At 44.1% G+C, this 13,988-nt stretch overlaps 1 protein-coding gene across 1 annotated transcript; it reads left to right on the top strand.

Annotated features, from left to right (window-relative positions):
- The first annotated feature begins 86 nt into the window (after nucleotides 1–86).
- On the top strand, nucleotides 87–1,804 carry GPR25 (G protein-coupled receptor 25). The gene has a single exon (XM_081194215.1). The coding sequence runs from the start codon at nucleotides 102–104 to the stop codon at nucleotides 1,221–1,223; it is 1,122 nt and encodes a 373-aa protein (XP_081050341.1). The 5' UTR covers nucleotides 87–101; the 3' UTR covers nucleotides 1,224–1,804.
- The last annotated feature ends 12,184 nt before the right edge of the window (nucleotides 1,805–13,988 follow it).

Genomic DNA, 13,988 nt, shown 5'->3' with positions numbered 1-13,988 from the left:
TTTAAAAAAGAAAGACACCCAGCCTGTTACAGATCATAGTGCTTTGGCCAGCCTATGCAATAGCAGCAACTTAATACTCTTTGGTTGGTCCTTGACAAGAGATGGAACCTGCTCAGATGGTGACTGGATCATCGATGACTGAAACCTGGAGCGGAGATTATGAGTCATCCGCTATAGACAATTATGGTGACCTGGTGAATTATGACATTTGCCACCTGCAAGAACTGCCATTTGCCTATATCTTTATCCCCACCGTCTACTACATTACTTTCCTCATTGGTTTCTTTGGGAACCTCTTTGTGATCCTGTTGATGGCACGAAAGGAAGGCCGGAAGAGGCTCGTGGACACCTTTGTCCTCAACCTGGCCGTGGCTGACCTGGTCTTCGTATGCACCCTGCCTTTCTGGGCTGTATCAAAAGCCCTCGGTTACTGGTGCTTTGGCGAGGGGCTATGCAAGTTGAGTAGCTACGCCATCACTGTGAACCGTTGCTCTAGCATCTTGTTCCTGATGGGCATGAGTGTGGAACGCTTCCTTGTGATGACCAAGCAGTGGGATTCCAGGACCATCAGCACCAAGAAGAGCATAGCTGTGAGCTGTGGTTGCATCTGGGTTTTCTCCCTTCTGCTGGGGATGCCATCTCTATTCTACAGAAAATTGAACCCGGTGGATGACAAGTATTTGTGCCATGATGAGCCCTCCCCCACCTTCAGCTTGATTATGCTCATCTTGACCTTCCTCCTGCCTTTGGGAGTAATCTTGTTCTGCTATTGCTCTATCTTCTCCAAGCTTCAAAGCCATGTCCACCTAGGCAAGAGGAGAAACAATGCCCTCAAGATCATCTTTGCCATCGTTGGAGCATTTATCTGTTCTTGGCTGCCCTTCAACGTGTTAAAGGTATTCTTCGTCTTCACCATGGCCCAGGACATCCATCCCCGCTGCTCAGCAATGATGGCTCTCACGTGGGGGCTGACCATCAGTGCTTGCCTGGCATTCGCAAACAGCTGTGTTAACCCTATCATCTATGTCTTTATGGATCAGCAATTCCGACAGCAGGCCCTGAAGCATTTCCCTGCTTTCTGCAGCAAAAGGGGAAATGTGCAAAGTTCAGCCCTGTCCTTTTCATCCACAGACACGAGCCTCCTATTTGCCAGCAGGAAGAAGCCCACACCAGCAACATCAGCTCGGGTAGGAGACCCAGAGAGCAAAGGGGTAGGTTTGTAAGCCTCCAAGAGTGGTATAATGTTGGCTGGAATGCTGTGAAAAGCCAGCAAGATTTCTGGGCTATGCTAGTTGGGGAAAGGAGCGCAAGGAGATGAGTTAGAAGCCTGTACTAAGTATGCCAAAGGAATGTGTATAAAGATTCTGACCATTTGATGTAAATCACAGTAATATCAAGGAGGTAGAATTCAGTTATCCAAACATGTATATCAAATGCATAAAATCAACTCCCACTTATGTAAATTGCCTACCAATTGCTACTGCACAATAAGCAGGCAGATTTAACCTATGTAAGACTTCATAAAATGATTTCAACTGTCTAAAATGGTGGTATTATAGATTTAAATAGTTGCAATTACAGTAATATATGCTGGTGAAAAGTGAATGCTTTTAGCTGTATGTACAGTTGCTTGCCATCTGCTTATCTCCCCATATCTAGATTTCATGTAGCTTTTACTAGTTTGATGAACAGCTGTTGATCCTTGATTGAAAATATGCTTAAATGAATAGAGAAGGAAGATGAAAAAAGTTGTTGTGTAATTCTATATCAAATATTCTTTGAAGCAATAATGTGAAAAACCACCTGCCAAAAAAGCAATAAACATTGTATGTTTAACTAAACAATAACTATGCATTTTATTTTATTTTGTTTTGTTTTAAATGTCCTGTTGCCATGATGAAGCTGTTCTAATTTAGTTTTTCAAACAGTTTTGTTTCCCTGAAGTCTGGGTTTCTTACAGTAAGCTTTCTTAATTTTGATTAAGAAATATATAACTCTGCAAATTTGTGAGACCTTGTTCCTTAACCAAAAGCAGGAAAACTCTTCACACAACAATAAATTCAAGACTACCTTTCACATAATTCAAGTCTATGCCTGAGAGCAGCTAAGTCATGAAATGTTGAAGGTGTCAACTAAAAGGAAAATGGGGTGGGGTAGGGTAGGGTGGGGAGACTGGCCACCTTGAAGCCATAACACAAGGGTGAGTGTTTTTGGGGTTGAGGACAATATTACCGCAGTGGACAGTTGCTTGGGGTCACATTTCAGAGAGGGCAAGGCTAGTCCCACATGCAATTACAACTTCTTCACACATAATATGCATACACCTATTTCCTATTGAAACAGAGGCACATACTTAATTCTTAAGCTATATACCTTTAATGTACCTTTAATGTATATTCAAAGCTCCCCCCACCCCAAGAATCCTGGGAACTGTAGTTAAAGGGTGCTGGGAATTGTAGCTCTGTGTGGGGTAAACTACAGTTCTCAGGATTCTTTGAGGGGATGTGCTTGAAATGTATTTAATATTCTGGGGACTTCCGGGTTGACGCGATCTGGAAATGGCGGATTCCCTCCGAGCTCCGGAGGGAATCGGCTCCACTGAGGATGGGTCTTTGCCGCGCCGGCGACGCGGGGACCCTTAAAAACCGCAGGCGCGGAAGCCTGCGGACTGAAGACTCGGCGGGTGCCTTAAGCGCCCCCCCTGATTCGCAAAGAGCCTTTTTAAAGGCTGCGGAGGGGATACGGGGGTGGCGTGGCACTGAGAGTCGATCGCTACCTCGGTGGAGCGAAGCCGCGAGCCATAACCAGAGAGCGCTGACTTCCTTCCTTGAAAATTTGGACTGAAAGAATCGCCCGTGAGTAAGACGGATTGGGACTTTATAAAAATTCTACCTTGAATTGGAGACGAGCGGGGGGTGTCTAAAAGGAAGTCCGCACCCCCCCCCTTGCAGACGATCTAAGCAACGGCGCAAGAGCTAAGCTGGAGAGCCTACCCCTGGTGGGGTGAGTTAAAAAGGACATTAACTTCCGAGATTTAACTAAGGGAAATTTTGGGCTGGAGAGTGGAGTTTTGGGAACCTTTTTTTTTTTGCTTTAACCAACCCCCCCTCCCGGGCCCGGGAACGTCCTGCTTTGGTGCCTGTGTAAGAGCTGCGGAGTTTGACAGCTGTCAAAGCTGTCAAATGGCTGATTTAAAGTGGAAAATTTGTCATCTAAGATCCCTCTGGACTAAGACGAGTTATAATTGAGCTAAAACTGTTGGAAACAAAGTAATAATAATCAGTTAAAGGATTGTTGGTGAAAAGGCTAATAAGTAACCAGATTCCCCCTAGGGGGAATTCTGTGAAACTACAATGGATACAATGGCTGTGGAAGGAAAGTTACTTGTGGAAATCGAAAGGATGTTTCAATTGGTGGGAATCTTACAAGAACAGAGCTTGGCCATGAATAAACAACTTGAGACTATGACCTTGGGAACAGGCAACTCTGCTCTTAGTATTGAAGACCTCAATGAGAAAGAATCCACAGCTGAATGGGAAACAATACCTACAGAGCTGGAAGAGACTAAACAACAAGAAAAAGAAGAAGTAATCCTGGGAAGCAACAACCAAAAGCTGACATCTGCGGAACACAAGCAAGGAAATGCTGGGAACATATCTACTACAACTCTGCGAAAGACACAGAAGAAGAAGGAGGAGGTCCCGGGACAAAATGGAATACAGAAAACTAAAATAAAGAAATACGATTGGGGCCTCCGTTTGGACTTTGATTGTGAAGAGATAGGCTTCGTGGAAATTCTCCAGCAGTTACTTTTGAACCCCCTTGTGGGAAGAGGATACACTTTGATGGTGCAAGAGCTTTTCCCAGACCTGACGACTGACATAAAGGACTACCAACAGGACAGGCGGAGAGGGACTGAAAGGGATTTGAAAGCCTCGGACGTGAGGAACCCAGGCTGAGAATCTTGAATCTGGATCCTTATTGGGAAGGGACAAAAACCGGGGATGGGAGGGAGGGAAGAAGAGACTCTTAAAAACTCTTAAGATTTCTAAGTTTGGTTATTATGACTCTTAATTAAGAAAAAATGAAAATCGACGGAAGAGAACTTAAGTCCAACTTAGGTAAATTAATTTTTATTATAAAAAAAGGTAATAAGATGAATAAGAATGTTGAGAGGAGAAATACCAACTTGCTGATATAACCTTGAAACTGGGATGCACGAGGGGAGGTGGGGGGAAGTCAGGGAACAAGTTTATGAAACGGGAATTTGCTGATTTTATATATGTTTTTGTCTTAGTCTTTTATTTGTGTATGTCTTGTCTCTAAAAAATCAGAAAACCAAATAAAAATTTTATAAAAAAAAAAAATGAAATGTATTTAATATTCTTCTTGTTATTCATCACCATATACACAAGCATCTCAATGTGATGCACAATTAAAACAGCAAAAAGTGTTTTAAAAGCACCACAGATATATTTAAGAAACAATACAGTACAAAATAGGCACTCATGCCAGAGACCCATTCATTTAGCTGGGAAAGCCTATCAGACAAAAAGGTCTTCACTTGTTTCTGGAAAGTGCAGAGAATAGGTGCCTGATATATCTCATACTATTCTGAAGAACAGAGGCAGCTGCACCAAATTTGCTGCTTCCAGTTACTGTGGAACAGACTTCTGACATTTTTTGAACCTGCAGAAGCTCTGCCGCAGACCTCACTGACTTACTGGGTATATAAGGGATACCATAATAAGGTGGTCTCTCAGCTTGCCTGGTCCTGAGCTGTACAGGCCTTATATGAGATAACTCATTTCATGTTATGGTGTAACTCCACTCACGTTACGCTATCCCTTTTCCTAACAGACTTTAAAAATAAAACAATAAAACAAGTTTTGTAAATATAAGGGGGAAAGCTCTTCAACTCTGGCACAATTCCCAGCCGCTTTAAACTGCAGTTCCCATGATTTTGGAGGGGCAGATATGCTTTAAATGTACAGTGTGGCTGCAGCCAGGCTTAAAAAAACACACAGCAAGTTTCTATTGCCAAAAAAGAAAAAGAAATGACTGGGCTGGGGTGTGGGAGAAATGCCGCTTCTTAGACCTGCATTGACTAATTATGAAACACAGTCTTTCACAGAGACTTTGATTTATTTTTTTTAACAGGTTCATCATAAGGTTTGCTGAAACTTAGGTTCTTAGCATTTAGCTCTGAGGCTAAATGCACTTAGAGAAAAGAATTAGCCCAAATCACTGCCTGTTGAATGCAATGCAATGATCTCTCGAAAATCTATTACAGTACTGTATGCAACAATCAATTTCAGCTTTGTTGTTTGCATTAAAATAAAGCTGCATTCCTAAGCGTGCTTACTTGAAAGTTACGGAAACTTACTTCAGAGCAGGTATGTTCAGGATGGTAACATTAATGTAAAATATTTTCCCTTAAGAAATCTAAAGTACACTTTCCCCCACTCAAACAAACAAAAACCCACGCACTTTTCAACCTCTGTGCCTTTTCTGGTAGCGATGATCCCACTACAACACCAAAGAGAATACAGTATACGCTCGAAGACCCTCTTTTGTTTTTTCTATAACAAACACGGCCACCCGCCTTAAATTTAGAAGCAGCACAGATCTTTAACGGGACGGCGAGGGGGGGGGACCCAAAAAAGAATTCGAAAACACTCAAATATGGATAGGGTGTGTGTGTTTTTTAAAAAAGAAACGAACAATTTCGAGGAGAAAAGCCCTGGCCGCTTATCATCATGGCACGTTTTTCTGCTCTCCGTGTCTCTTGAAGGACAAAACAGCACTTGGAGCAAAAACCTCTCTGTGTAAAACTGCGCGTCAAAAGGCTCCGCGGGGATGAAGCCGCTGCGCCTCCGCCGCCCAGCTAGCGCGCAGCAGCGTGGGCGCTTTGATATACCGGACAGGAAATATCCTGGGGGGAAAGAATGGAGATGCTGCTTCTGCGCGGAGACATGTCCTGCCTTCAAAATCTCAAAGCCCGCGGGGCAGATGCACAACACCATACTTCTAGAACCAGTGTTTATTTTCTTTTTAAAAAATGTTTAGGGGTACTCTCATTTTGACTCGAGAAAATCAGCATTTTATTGTTCAAATCGGGGAAAATAAATACAATAAATGAACAAAAGTACAAAGAGTCACAAAATGTCTAGGGGTAAGTGCGTTCCCCCCAGAAAAAGCACTGTTTAGAACACATTCAAGGCTTAGTTCACCAGCAATTTCTCAGAAACAGATTTTTTTTTTTAGGGAAGATATGACCAGGGTCTCTGAATAAACAAAGCTCCTGAGATACTGCCGCCCTGGCTGAAGCCTAATTTATTATCTTCTGATTTTGAGCATCTGCAAGAACAGGCAGCATTATTCCATGAGATGCCAAGGTATGAATGAGCCCAGTCTCAAGTTTCAGAAGTTTGCTAAAATAGTAATAATGATATTCATCTAAAACTTACATCCTGCTTTTTATCCCCCCAAAAGAGAAATTCTAAGCTTCTTGCGATAAAATAAAACCCCACAAAATACATTGACAACCATCAGAAAATAGCAACATCGTAAGAACAGAAATCAAAAAATGACAAAACTAACAAACAACACAACACCAAGGAAAAACGAAGCGAAGGTAAAGAGAAAGGAAAATAATTCTAACATATTCATAGTAAGCGGAGAAATGTTTTTCAGCTGAAGGCCTTCCTAAAAACTCAGATTTGGGCCAAATCCCTAAACCCCAAAAAAATCAAGGCTTGGTGACTTTAAATAGGAAGCAGATTCCATGGGCTGTGCCATCATAGAGAAGGCACTACAGTGGTACCTCAGGTTAAGAACTTAATTCGTTCTGGAGGTCCGTTCTTAACCTGAAACTGTTCTTACCACTGAAGTACCACTTTAGCTAATGGGGCCTCCTGCCGCCACTACGCCGCTGGAGCACGATTTCTGTTCTCATCCTGAAGCAAAGTTCTTAACCTGAGGTACTATTTCTGGGTTAGCGGAGTCTGTAACCTGAAGCGTCTGTAACCTGAGGTACCACTGTATTTGTAACTTGCCCTTAGACAGCCACTCTCTGTCCTCTCTGTGATATTAGCTTTGCTGTCCTCCACACATTAGGGGTTGGACTTCTGCAGCAGGGGGCTTCTATACTCATGTTAGTAAATCTTGTAGGAATCCCACATGAGCAGAGAAAAGGTCCTGATGCAGAAGTTGGGCCCCAATGTGACAGAGGTGAAGCCAGGGCCGTCTTAAGCCTATCTGGCGCCGTGGTGCAAAGATCCCTCTGGTGCCCCCCTCCCCGGCAACTCCAAAACAAGGGAGGGGGCGATAGAAAATGTCCTCTGCCTCCCCCACCGCCCTGATCCCCAGTGTGGGAAACAAGCAGGAAAACGTGCTGGCGGACAAGCTCTCCAGCATCTGGGTGTCTGAGAAGGCAGCTTGGGAAAGCTGTGCGCTGCCTTTCGCCAGGAAGCAGGAGGAGGACAACGACCGGGAGCAGGGCCATCTTTAGCAGATGCAGAGGCTTGGGAGGGAAGCTGCGCACCCGCCAGCCATATACCATATTTTTCGCTCTATAAGACGCACCAGACCATAAGACGCAACTAGTTTTTGGAGGAGGAAAACAAGCAAAAAAAATATTTTGAATCTCAGAAGCCAGAACAGCAAGAGGGATTGCTGAGCAATGAAAGCAGCAATCCCTCTTGCTGTTCTGGCTTCTGTGATAGCTGCGCAGCCTGCATTCGTTCCATAAGACGCACACACATTTCCCCTTACTTTTTAGGAGGGAAAAAGTGAGTCTTATAGAGCAAAAAATACGGTAGTTGGTGGGCATGCAGGGAAAGGGGAGGCTGCCGGCAAAGCCGCACAGCTCCTCCACTCTCTAGGGCGCCCCTGAGAGGCCAGCGCCCTGGCACAACGAACCACTAAGACCAATGGGAAAGACGGCTCTGGGCAGGGCTGGCACAACACCTTTTCCTGCCTGAAGCAAAAGACAGGGTGGCACCCACTTTGCGTTCTGTGCACAGAAGGTAACCAGACTGCCAGCTGAATCTTATGCCAACACTGGTGATAGGGCAGCATCTCCCACCACACCTGAGAGTAGCAGGTTAATTTAGATGAAATTAGGATTACCTTAGGAAAAAATAGGATAGGCCATGTGGCACATGCCACTCTGTCCTCCATGTCCTACCACTGCTCCTTGCCCTGCAGCACCTGAACCATCTCACCCTGCCCAATGGTAGAGCTGGCCTGTGAATAGGTTTAGAATTGTACTTGGAACAGGCAGAAAGAAACCAAGAAATACATCTAAAATGAATCAACACAGACCACAAAAAATTATTTGGCAGTTATCCTGTATTTGGATTACCTTATCAGGTTTACAATTCTGCAGTTTCTCAGTTCTAAAAGCGCAACATTCATTCATGTTAGCGATATACCAGCAGCATCAAATGACAGAAGATCCTCCAAAGGACTTGTCTACTGAGTATTCCCCTTGATTTGCTTACACAAAGCTTATGTGGAGTTTAGATTACATCTGGTCTTTATTTGGCATTTGTTCTGATATGTTTGCTGGGAGGTTGTATTTGTGTGGCAGTTATACACCTTCCCATTAATCATTCATTCATCTGACATTTCTCAGTGGGTTTCCCTGTTGCTTTCCTAACTGCAAAAAACCCATTGCTGTTTTTTTAAGTGGGTTTGAGGTGCTAGGACAAGAACACCTTAATCCTACAAACCTACATTTGCACGTGATTCCCTCCCACAAAATACTGACCAATTTGGAGGTGACCAGAAAATATAAACAGCCATGGATATATACAGTAATATATAATATATAAACACCCAGGGATGGTGCCTTGAGCTAAAACTGCTCATAACCCTGTTTTCTCAAAAGAGCATTATGTGCTGAGGTGGGATGTATTGCGGTCACAGTGAGCTGCAAATAACTGCACAGGCTCCCCCTCATCCACCACAGCTTTAGGCGGTCAGGTTGCACACCCAGCGGGAAAAACAAGCATTTGGTCTGATTGGGTGCAGCGTATTTGTGGGCTCAGAATGGTCAGAAATATGCAACCATCATCCTATGCAAGTCTGTTCAGAAGTAATTCCCACTGAATTGAAATGAACTTTCTCTTAATTCAGTGTGCTGATTGCAGCAGCCTTACAGCCCAATCCAATGTATGTTTACCCAGAAGTAATGCCTACTGTGCTACTCCTAGGTAAGCATGCAACACTTTACTAGACATGTCTCAAATTGCTGTTTTGATCAGTACTTGCTAAAGACCTCTGTGTGGTCCCTGCACCTTGCATAGTCTTTCTACAATGAGTAAGCTTTTAAACAACACACACAAAAGTGGGGCTTCCTTCTGAATTGCATTGTGTGTTTAGGATGGCAGCTTTAAAGTCCAATGCTATGCATGTTTACTCAGAAGTAATTCTCTCTTGTTCAAACATCACAGTTTTAATATGTTGTGGGTCTGTAATGCATAACTGCTAAAATCTTAACCTGAAGCAGATTGTAAGATTCGTGTCTGACAAAACCCAGGTTTTCAGAATTATGCTGGCTGGTAACCTAGGATCTCTGTGTGTATTCTTTCAGAAAGAAGAACATGTGATGTTGAAGTAGCAGCTAACAGACAAGCACCCTGCAGTACCATAAGCATTAGGGTGTCCCCTAGTGGCACCATGAGAAAGACTCAGATTCTGATGCAGTGTGCATGTGGAGAGGGAAGGGATGTGATCTGTGCCCATTGTTTTGCAATTATGTAGATCCTAGCGTTATCCCCCACTATTCTACATGGGAATCATGGAACCAGTTTTGATGCCACAGGGAATCTGGCACATAATATACACAATGCAAAAACATGCCAAGTTTTTTAAAGTGTCAATCCACATGCACAGAGACTGCTGGTATGTTATAACAGCTGAAAATGCATTTACCTGCATTATTGCAATAGCATACTGGAGACCCTTGCCTAGAGGTATCCTGAGCAGTGTCAACTCTTTCTATGCATGTATGGAGGGCTCTCTTTCACTCTGCTGTGGAATGAGAATGTGAAAAGGGATTTTGGATCTCAAACTGGAAGTTTCAGCAGAACCCAGAAAAAATAATTAAAAAATAAATAATTCATTGCCACAGATATAACTACAGTACTGTCATTACCATAGATTAGTTTTAAGGGTTTAGACAAATTATTTGAGAACAAGAATTTTTTTTTTTACTAATAGTTATTATCAATAGCAGCAAAAAAATGGAGCCTCCCTAATCAGACCTAGTATATCTTTGTTTGCTGCACATATCATGCATCTCCATCATGCCTTCCATATGAGCTCCTCAGGGGCATCTGGCTAGAGACAGCTAAAAAACTGGGTGGAGTCAGCAACCTTTGTGCTGATCCAATTTAAAAGAAAATTCAATATTTCCAACCAATTCTTAATGTTTTCAGTCTGGTGCAGTTGAGTAGGGTATCATTCTTTTGATGCTTACTTCCTTTTCAGTGCTAAAACAGTAAGCCAATGCAAGATGTGGCTATGTCCCAAATACTGAAATATTTCAATATTATAGCTGTTCTAAGGCAGTTAACAATATACAATTTTATCAATAGTCAATTCAAATTACAGTCAATAAGACTGGTACAATGCTATTCAACAGCAACCAACAAAAAACTCCAGCAGCAGCATATATATGGTAAAACCTTCAATTAAAAGCCACAGAAAGCAAATGAGTTTTTAAAACTTTCTTAAAAGCTTGAACTGATGGAGCCAGTCATACATGTATTGAAAGGACTCCCCCACCCCACCCCGAAGAATACAACCTCCACAGAGTTTGCCAGCCCAGAGATTTTATGTCCCAAGAAATGAAGAAAGCATGGTGATTGCTTTTAGTGATAGGAGTGGAAAGATGAAACTAGAGTGGGCACAGTCTAGAGAACTGCACGACTAAAAGCCCAGTGGGTACATGACTCCCATTCTCTCCCCTACCCCACAACAAAGAACAACTCCTCACATTTCATTTGGGGATTTTTTTTTTGCAGGTGAGTTTGCAGTATGCAGGCAATTAAGAGTTACACATCCCACAATGGTCTATTGATGTTTGTTTTTAATTTATTTTTGCTTTTAACCGGTTTTTTTAACTTTTTGTGATTTTATCGCTTGGTTTTATGTTTTTATATTGTTGTAAACTGCTGTGGTATATTTTTATGATACAGTGGTACATATATATATATTAAATGAACAAATAAATAAATACGGCAAAGAAGGCTCCTGCTTCCCATAGAGATGGGAGCTTTTACAGGTTGGAGTTGTCTTGGAGTGGAAAGCACTAGAGACTTATGGTGCCTATCTGCAGATGTGCAGGTTGAGCAGCCATAGGAGTGCAGAAGGCATTGCACAGCCAGGCAGTGCTAATCCTAAAGGCACAAAAGTCCCATGTCTTAAGGACTCAAACAAGTCATCCTTCTCTCTAAATAGGGTTTGCAATAAAAAATTAAAAACATTAGCAGATGCACCCAACGGGCTGCCTAGCAAAATGCTGAAAATCACCAGCTGTGTGTACTGGCTTTTTCTCATAACCACCATGTGTCAAAGTTGTTGAGAGAATGGGCCTTAACTCTATGATTCTGCAGTTCTAACTGCAATGCATAAGCTGAAGAACCAACAGCCAGAACAAGCTATAAGAAGAAAGCCCCCAGAACTCACCGTCTTGCAATGAGGATACAAGTCTCTTATTCTTCCTCCTGATGTTCCATTGCTATTGCATGAATGTTACAGGATGTTTACAGGCAAACTGGTACATAGTCTACCGTTTTATATTTTATTTAAATTGTGGCTTTGCCCATACCAGCAGTGTTCGGATGGCCTGAGACAAAAATTTCCTACTGCCTACTCTGCCAACCACCCAGGATGTGGTCAGCTCAGCAAAAATCTCATTTTCGGTGTCTGATTCATCTCACATACCTTGTGCATACCTCCAAGAGCATTTTCTCATGGGGTACACAGACAGGGCAACCTAGATATGCCCTAAGACTTCAGCCACCTGCTCTGACTTTTGTTGGGAGAAAAGACAGCAAGCACTTCACAAGGAACGTGACCAAGTTATTCTCAGAGTGCAATTCAGCTGTGGACTTGCAGTCGCCTGATGCAACTGAACTAGACCAGAACATAGTGGAATCTGGCTGACTGAGATGTCTTCAGAGGCGTTGACATCAGCTGGAAATTGCTGAATTCCATTCATTTCAGCAGCAGAACCAAGGAGTTGGAACAGATTCATGTGTGTGTGTGTATCAGCAGCAGACTTCCAGTGTGAAGTCTGAAGCTCCAACAACTTTTCTAGAGTGTGATTTGGTTGTGCCACCCATAACTGTGTTTGACATACAGTGGTACCTCAGGTTAAGTACTTAATTCGTTCCGGAGGTCCGTACTTAACCTGAAACTGTTCTTAACCTGAAGCACCACTTTAGCTAATGGGGCCTCCCGCTGCTGCTGGAGCCCGATTTCTGTTCTCACCCTGAAGTAAAGTTCTTAACCTGAAGCACTATTTCTGGGTTAGCGGAGTCTGTAACCTGAAGCGTATATAACAGTGTTTCCCAAACGTTTTTGGGCAACGGCACACCTGCTTACTGAAAAAAAATCTCGCGGCACACCACCATTAAAGCCCCGCCCCGTGATGTCAGCGCGCAGCGTCACGCCGGGAGGGACGCACAAAAGTGAAAGTTTTTTCCCTCCCCCTTGCCGGGGAACCTCCAAGCTTTGGGCAGGCAGGCAGGCAGAGCTGGGAAGGGGGTTTCCAGGGGACACGGCAGCTCCTCGAAAGGCTTCTCTCAGCTGCGCTCAATCCTCCTCGGAGAGGATTTCCCCTCCGGTCCCATGCCTTCGTTTGGGGCATCGCTCCGGCTGCTCCCTCTCCCGCCGCGCAGGAGCGATGCCTCTCTCTGGCTCTCCCTCCGCGCAGGCTGAGGGAGGGAGGGAGGTGCGCGTGTGACCCGTCTCTGCTGGGAGACCAAACCCAGCGAGGCAGAGTCGCACGGAGGCGCCCAGGCAGCGCTGCCGGCTGCGAGGAGGAGCGCCAGGCAGCAGCAGGAGGCGCGGCCTCTCCTCGCCGCCGCCGCCCCGCCTCTCGCCGCCCGACTCGCCCGCCTCCCTCCAGGCATCTCGCGGCACACCAGCCGATGTCTCACGGCACACTCGTGTGCCGCGGAACACCGGTTGGGAAACACTGGTATATAACCTGAAGCGTATGTAACCTGAGATACCACTGTAATTAGTGCTGACCAGCAGACAGCATTTGGGAGAGTTGGCCCAGGGGTGTTGGGATCAGTTGGGGATTCATACCAGGAGCCTCTTGGTCTGTGCCCCTTGAGCCTACAGAGTGGAGGAAGCAGCAACAGTATAGTATTGTTCTCTTGGGTCCCAGAATAGTTTTACCTAGGCAGCACACTGGTTCCTTCTGAGTTGACCTGGTTGTAAATGCTTCCAGGTCAGGGATGATCAATGCCAGACTTGCTAATTTGGTGGTCTAATCGGGGTTCATATTTTCAGTGCAATGGGACACAAAACACAGTAAGTGGGAAAAGATCAGCACACACTCAAGGTAGTAACTTAAAACGAATTCATTGGTTTAGTGATGTATCATGCTTCATCCAAAGTACAATACCCATCTGACCTGAAGATTTGGCCTCCTCCTAGCATCCTCCAGCCCATATAATTACTGAACAGAATTTGTAAGTTCCTTAGCATGACCTAACTTCTAAGTGACCTAGCATCCAAGCACTTTGAAATAAAAGACATAGTTACTTACAGTTGTGGGGCAGGCTCCTGTGGCCTTCAGCTGGGTAGGAGCATGTGAAGGACAGACAGACAGACAGACAAAGATTATTGAAATATATTTATCAGGAACTGGACCAGGAAGATGGCACTTCCCAGTTTTTACAACTATTTCATTACTTCTGTAGGCACATAAGATAAGGACCAGCCTACCTCAAGCTGGC

The sequence above is a fragment of the Podarcis bocagei genome, assembly GCF_964188305.1.
Source record: "Podarcis bocagei genome assembly, chromosome: 5".
Taxonomy (NCBI): domain Eukaryota; kingdom Metazoa; phylum Chordata; class Lepidosauria; order Squamata; family Lacertidae; genus Podarcis; species Podarcis bocagei.
The sequence above is the reverse complement of the archived record's forward strand: the minus strand, read 5'-3'. Positions and strand labels throughout refer to the sequence as shown.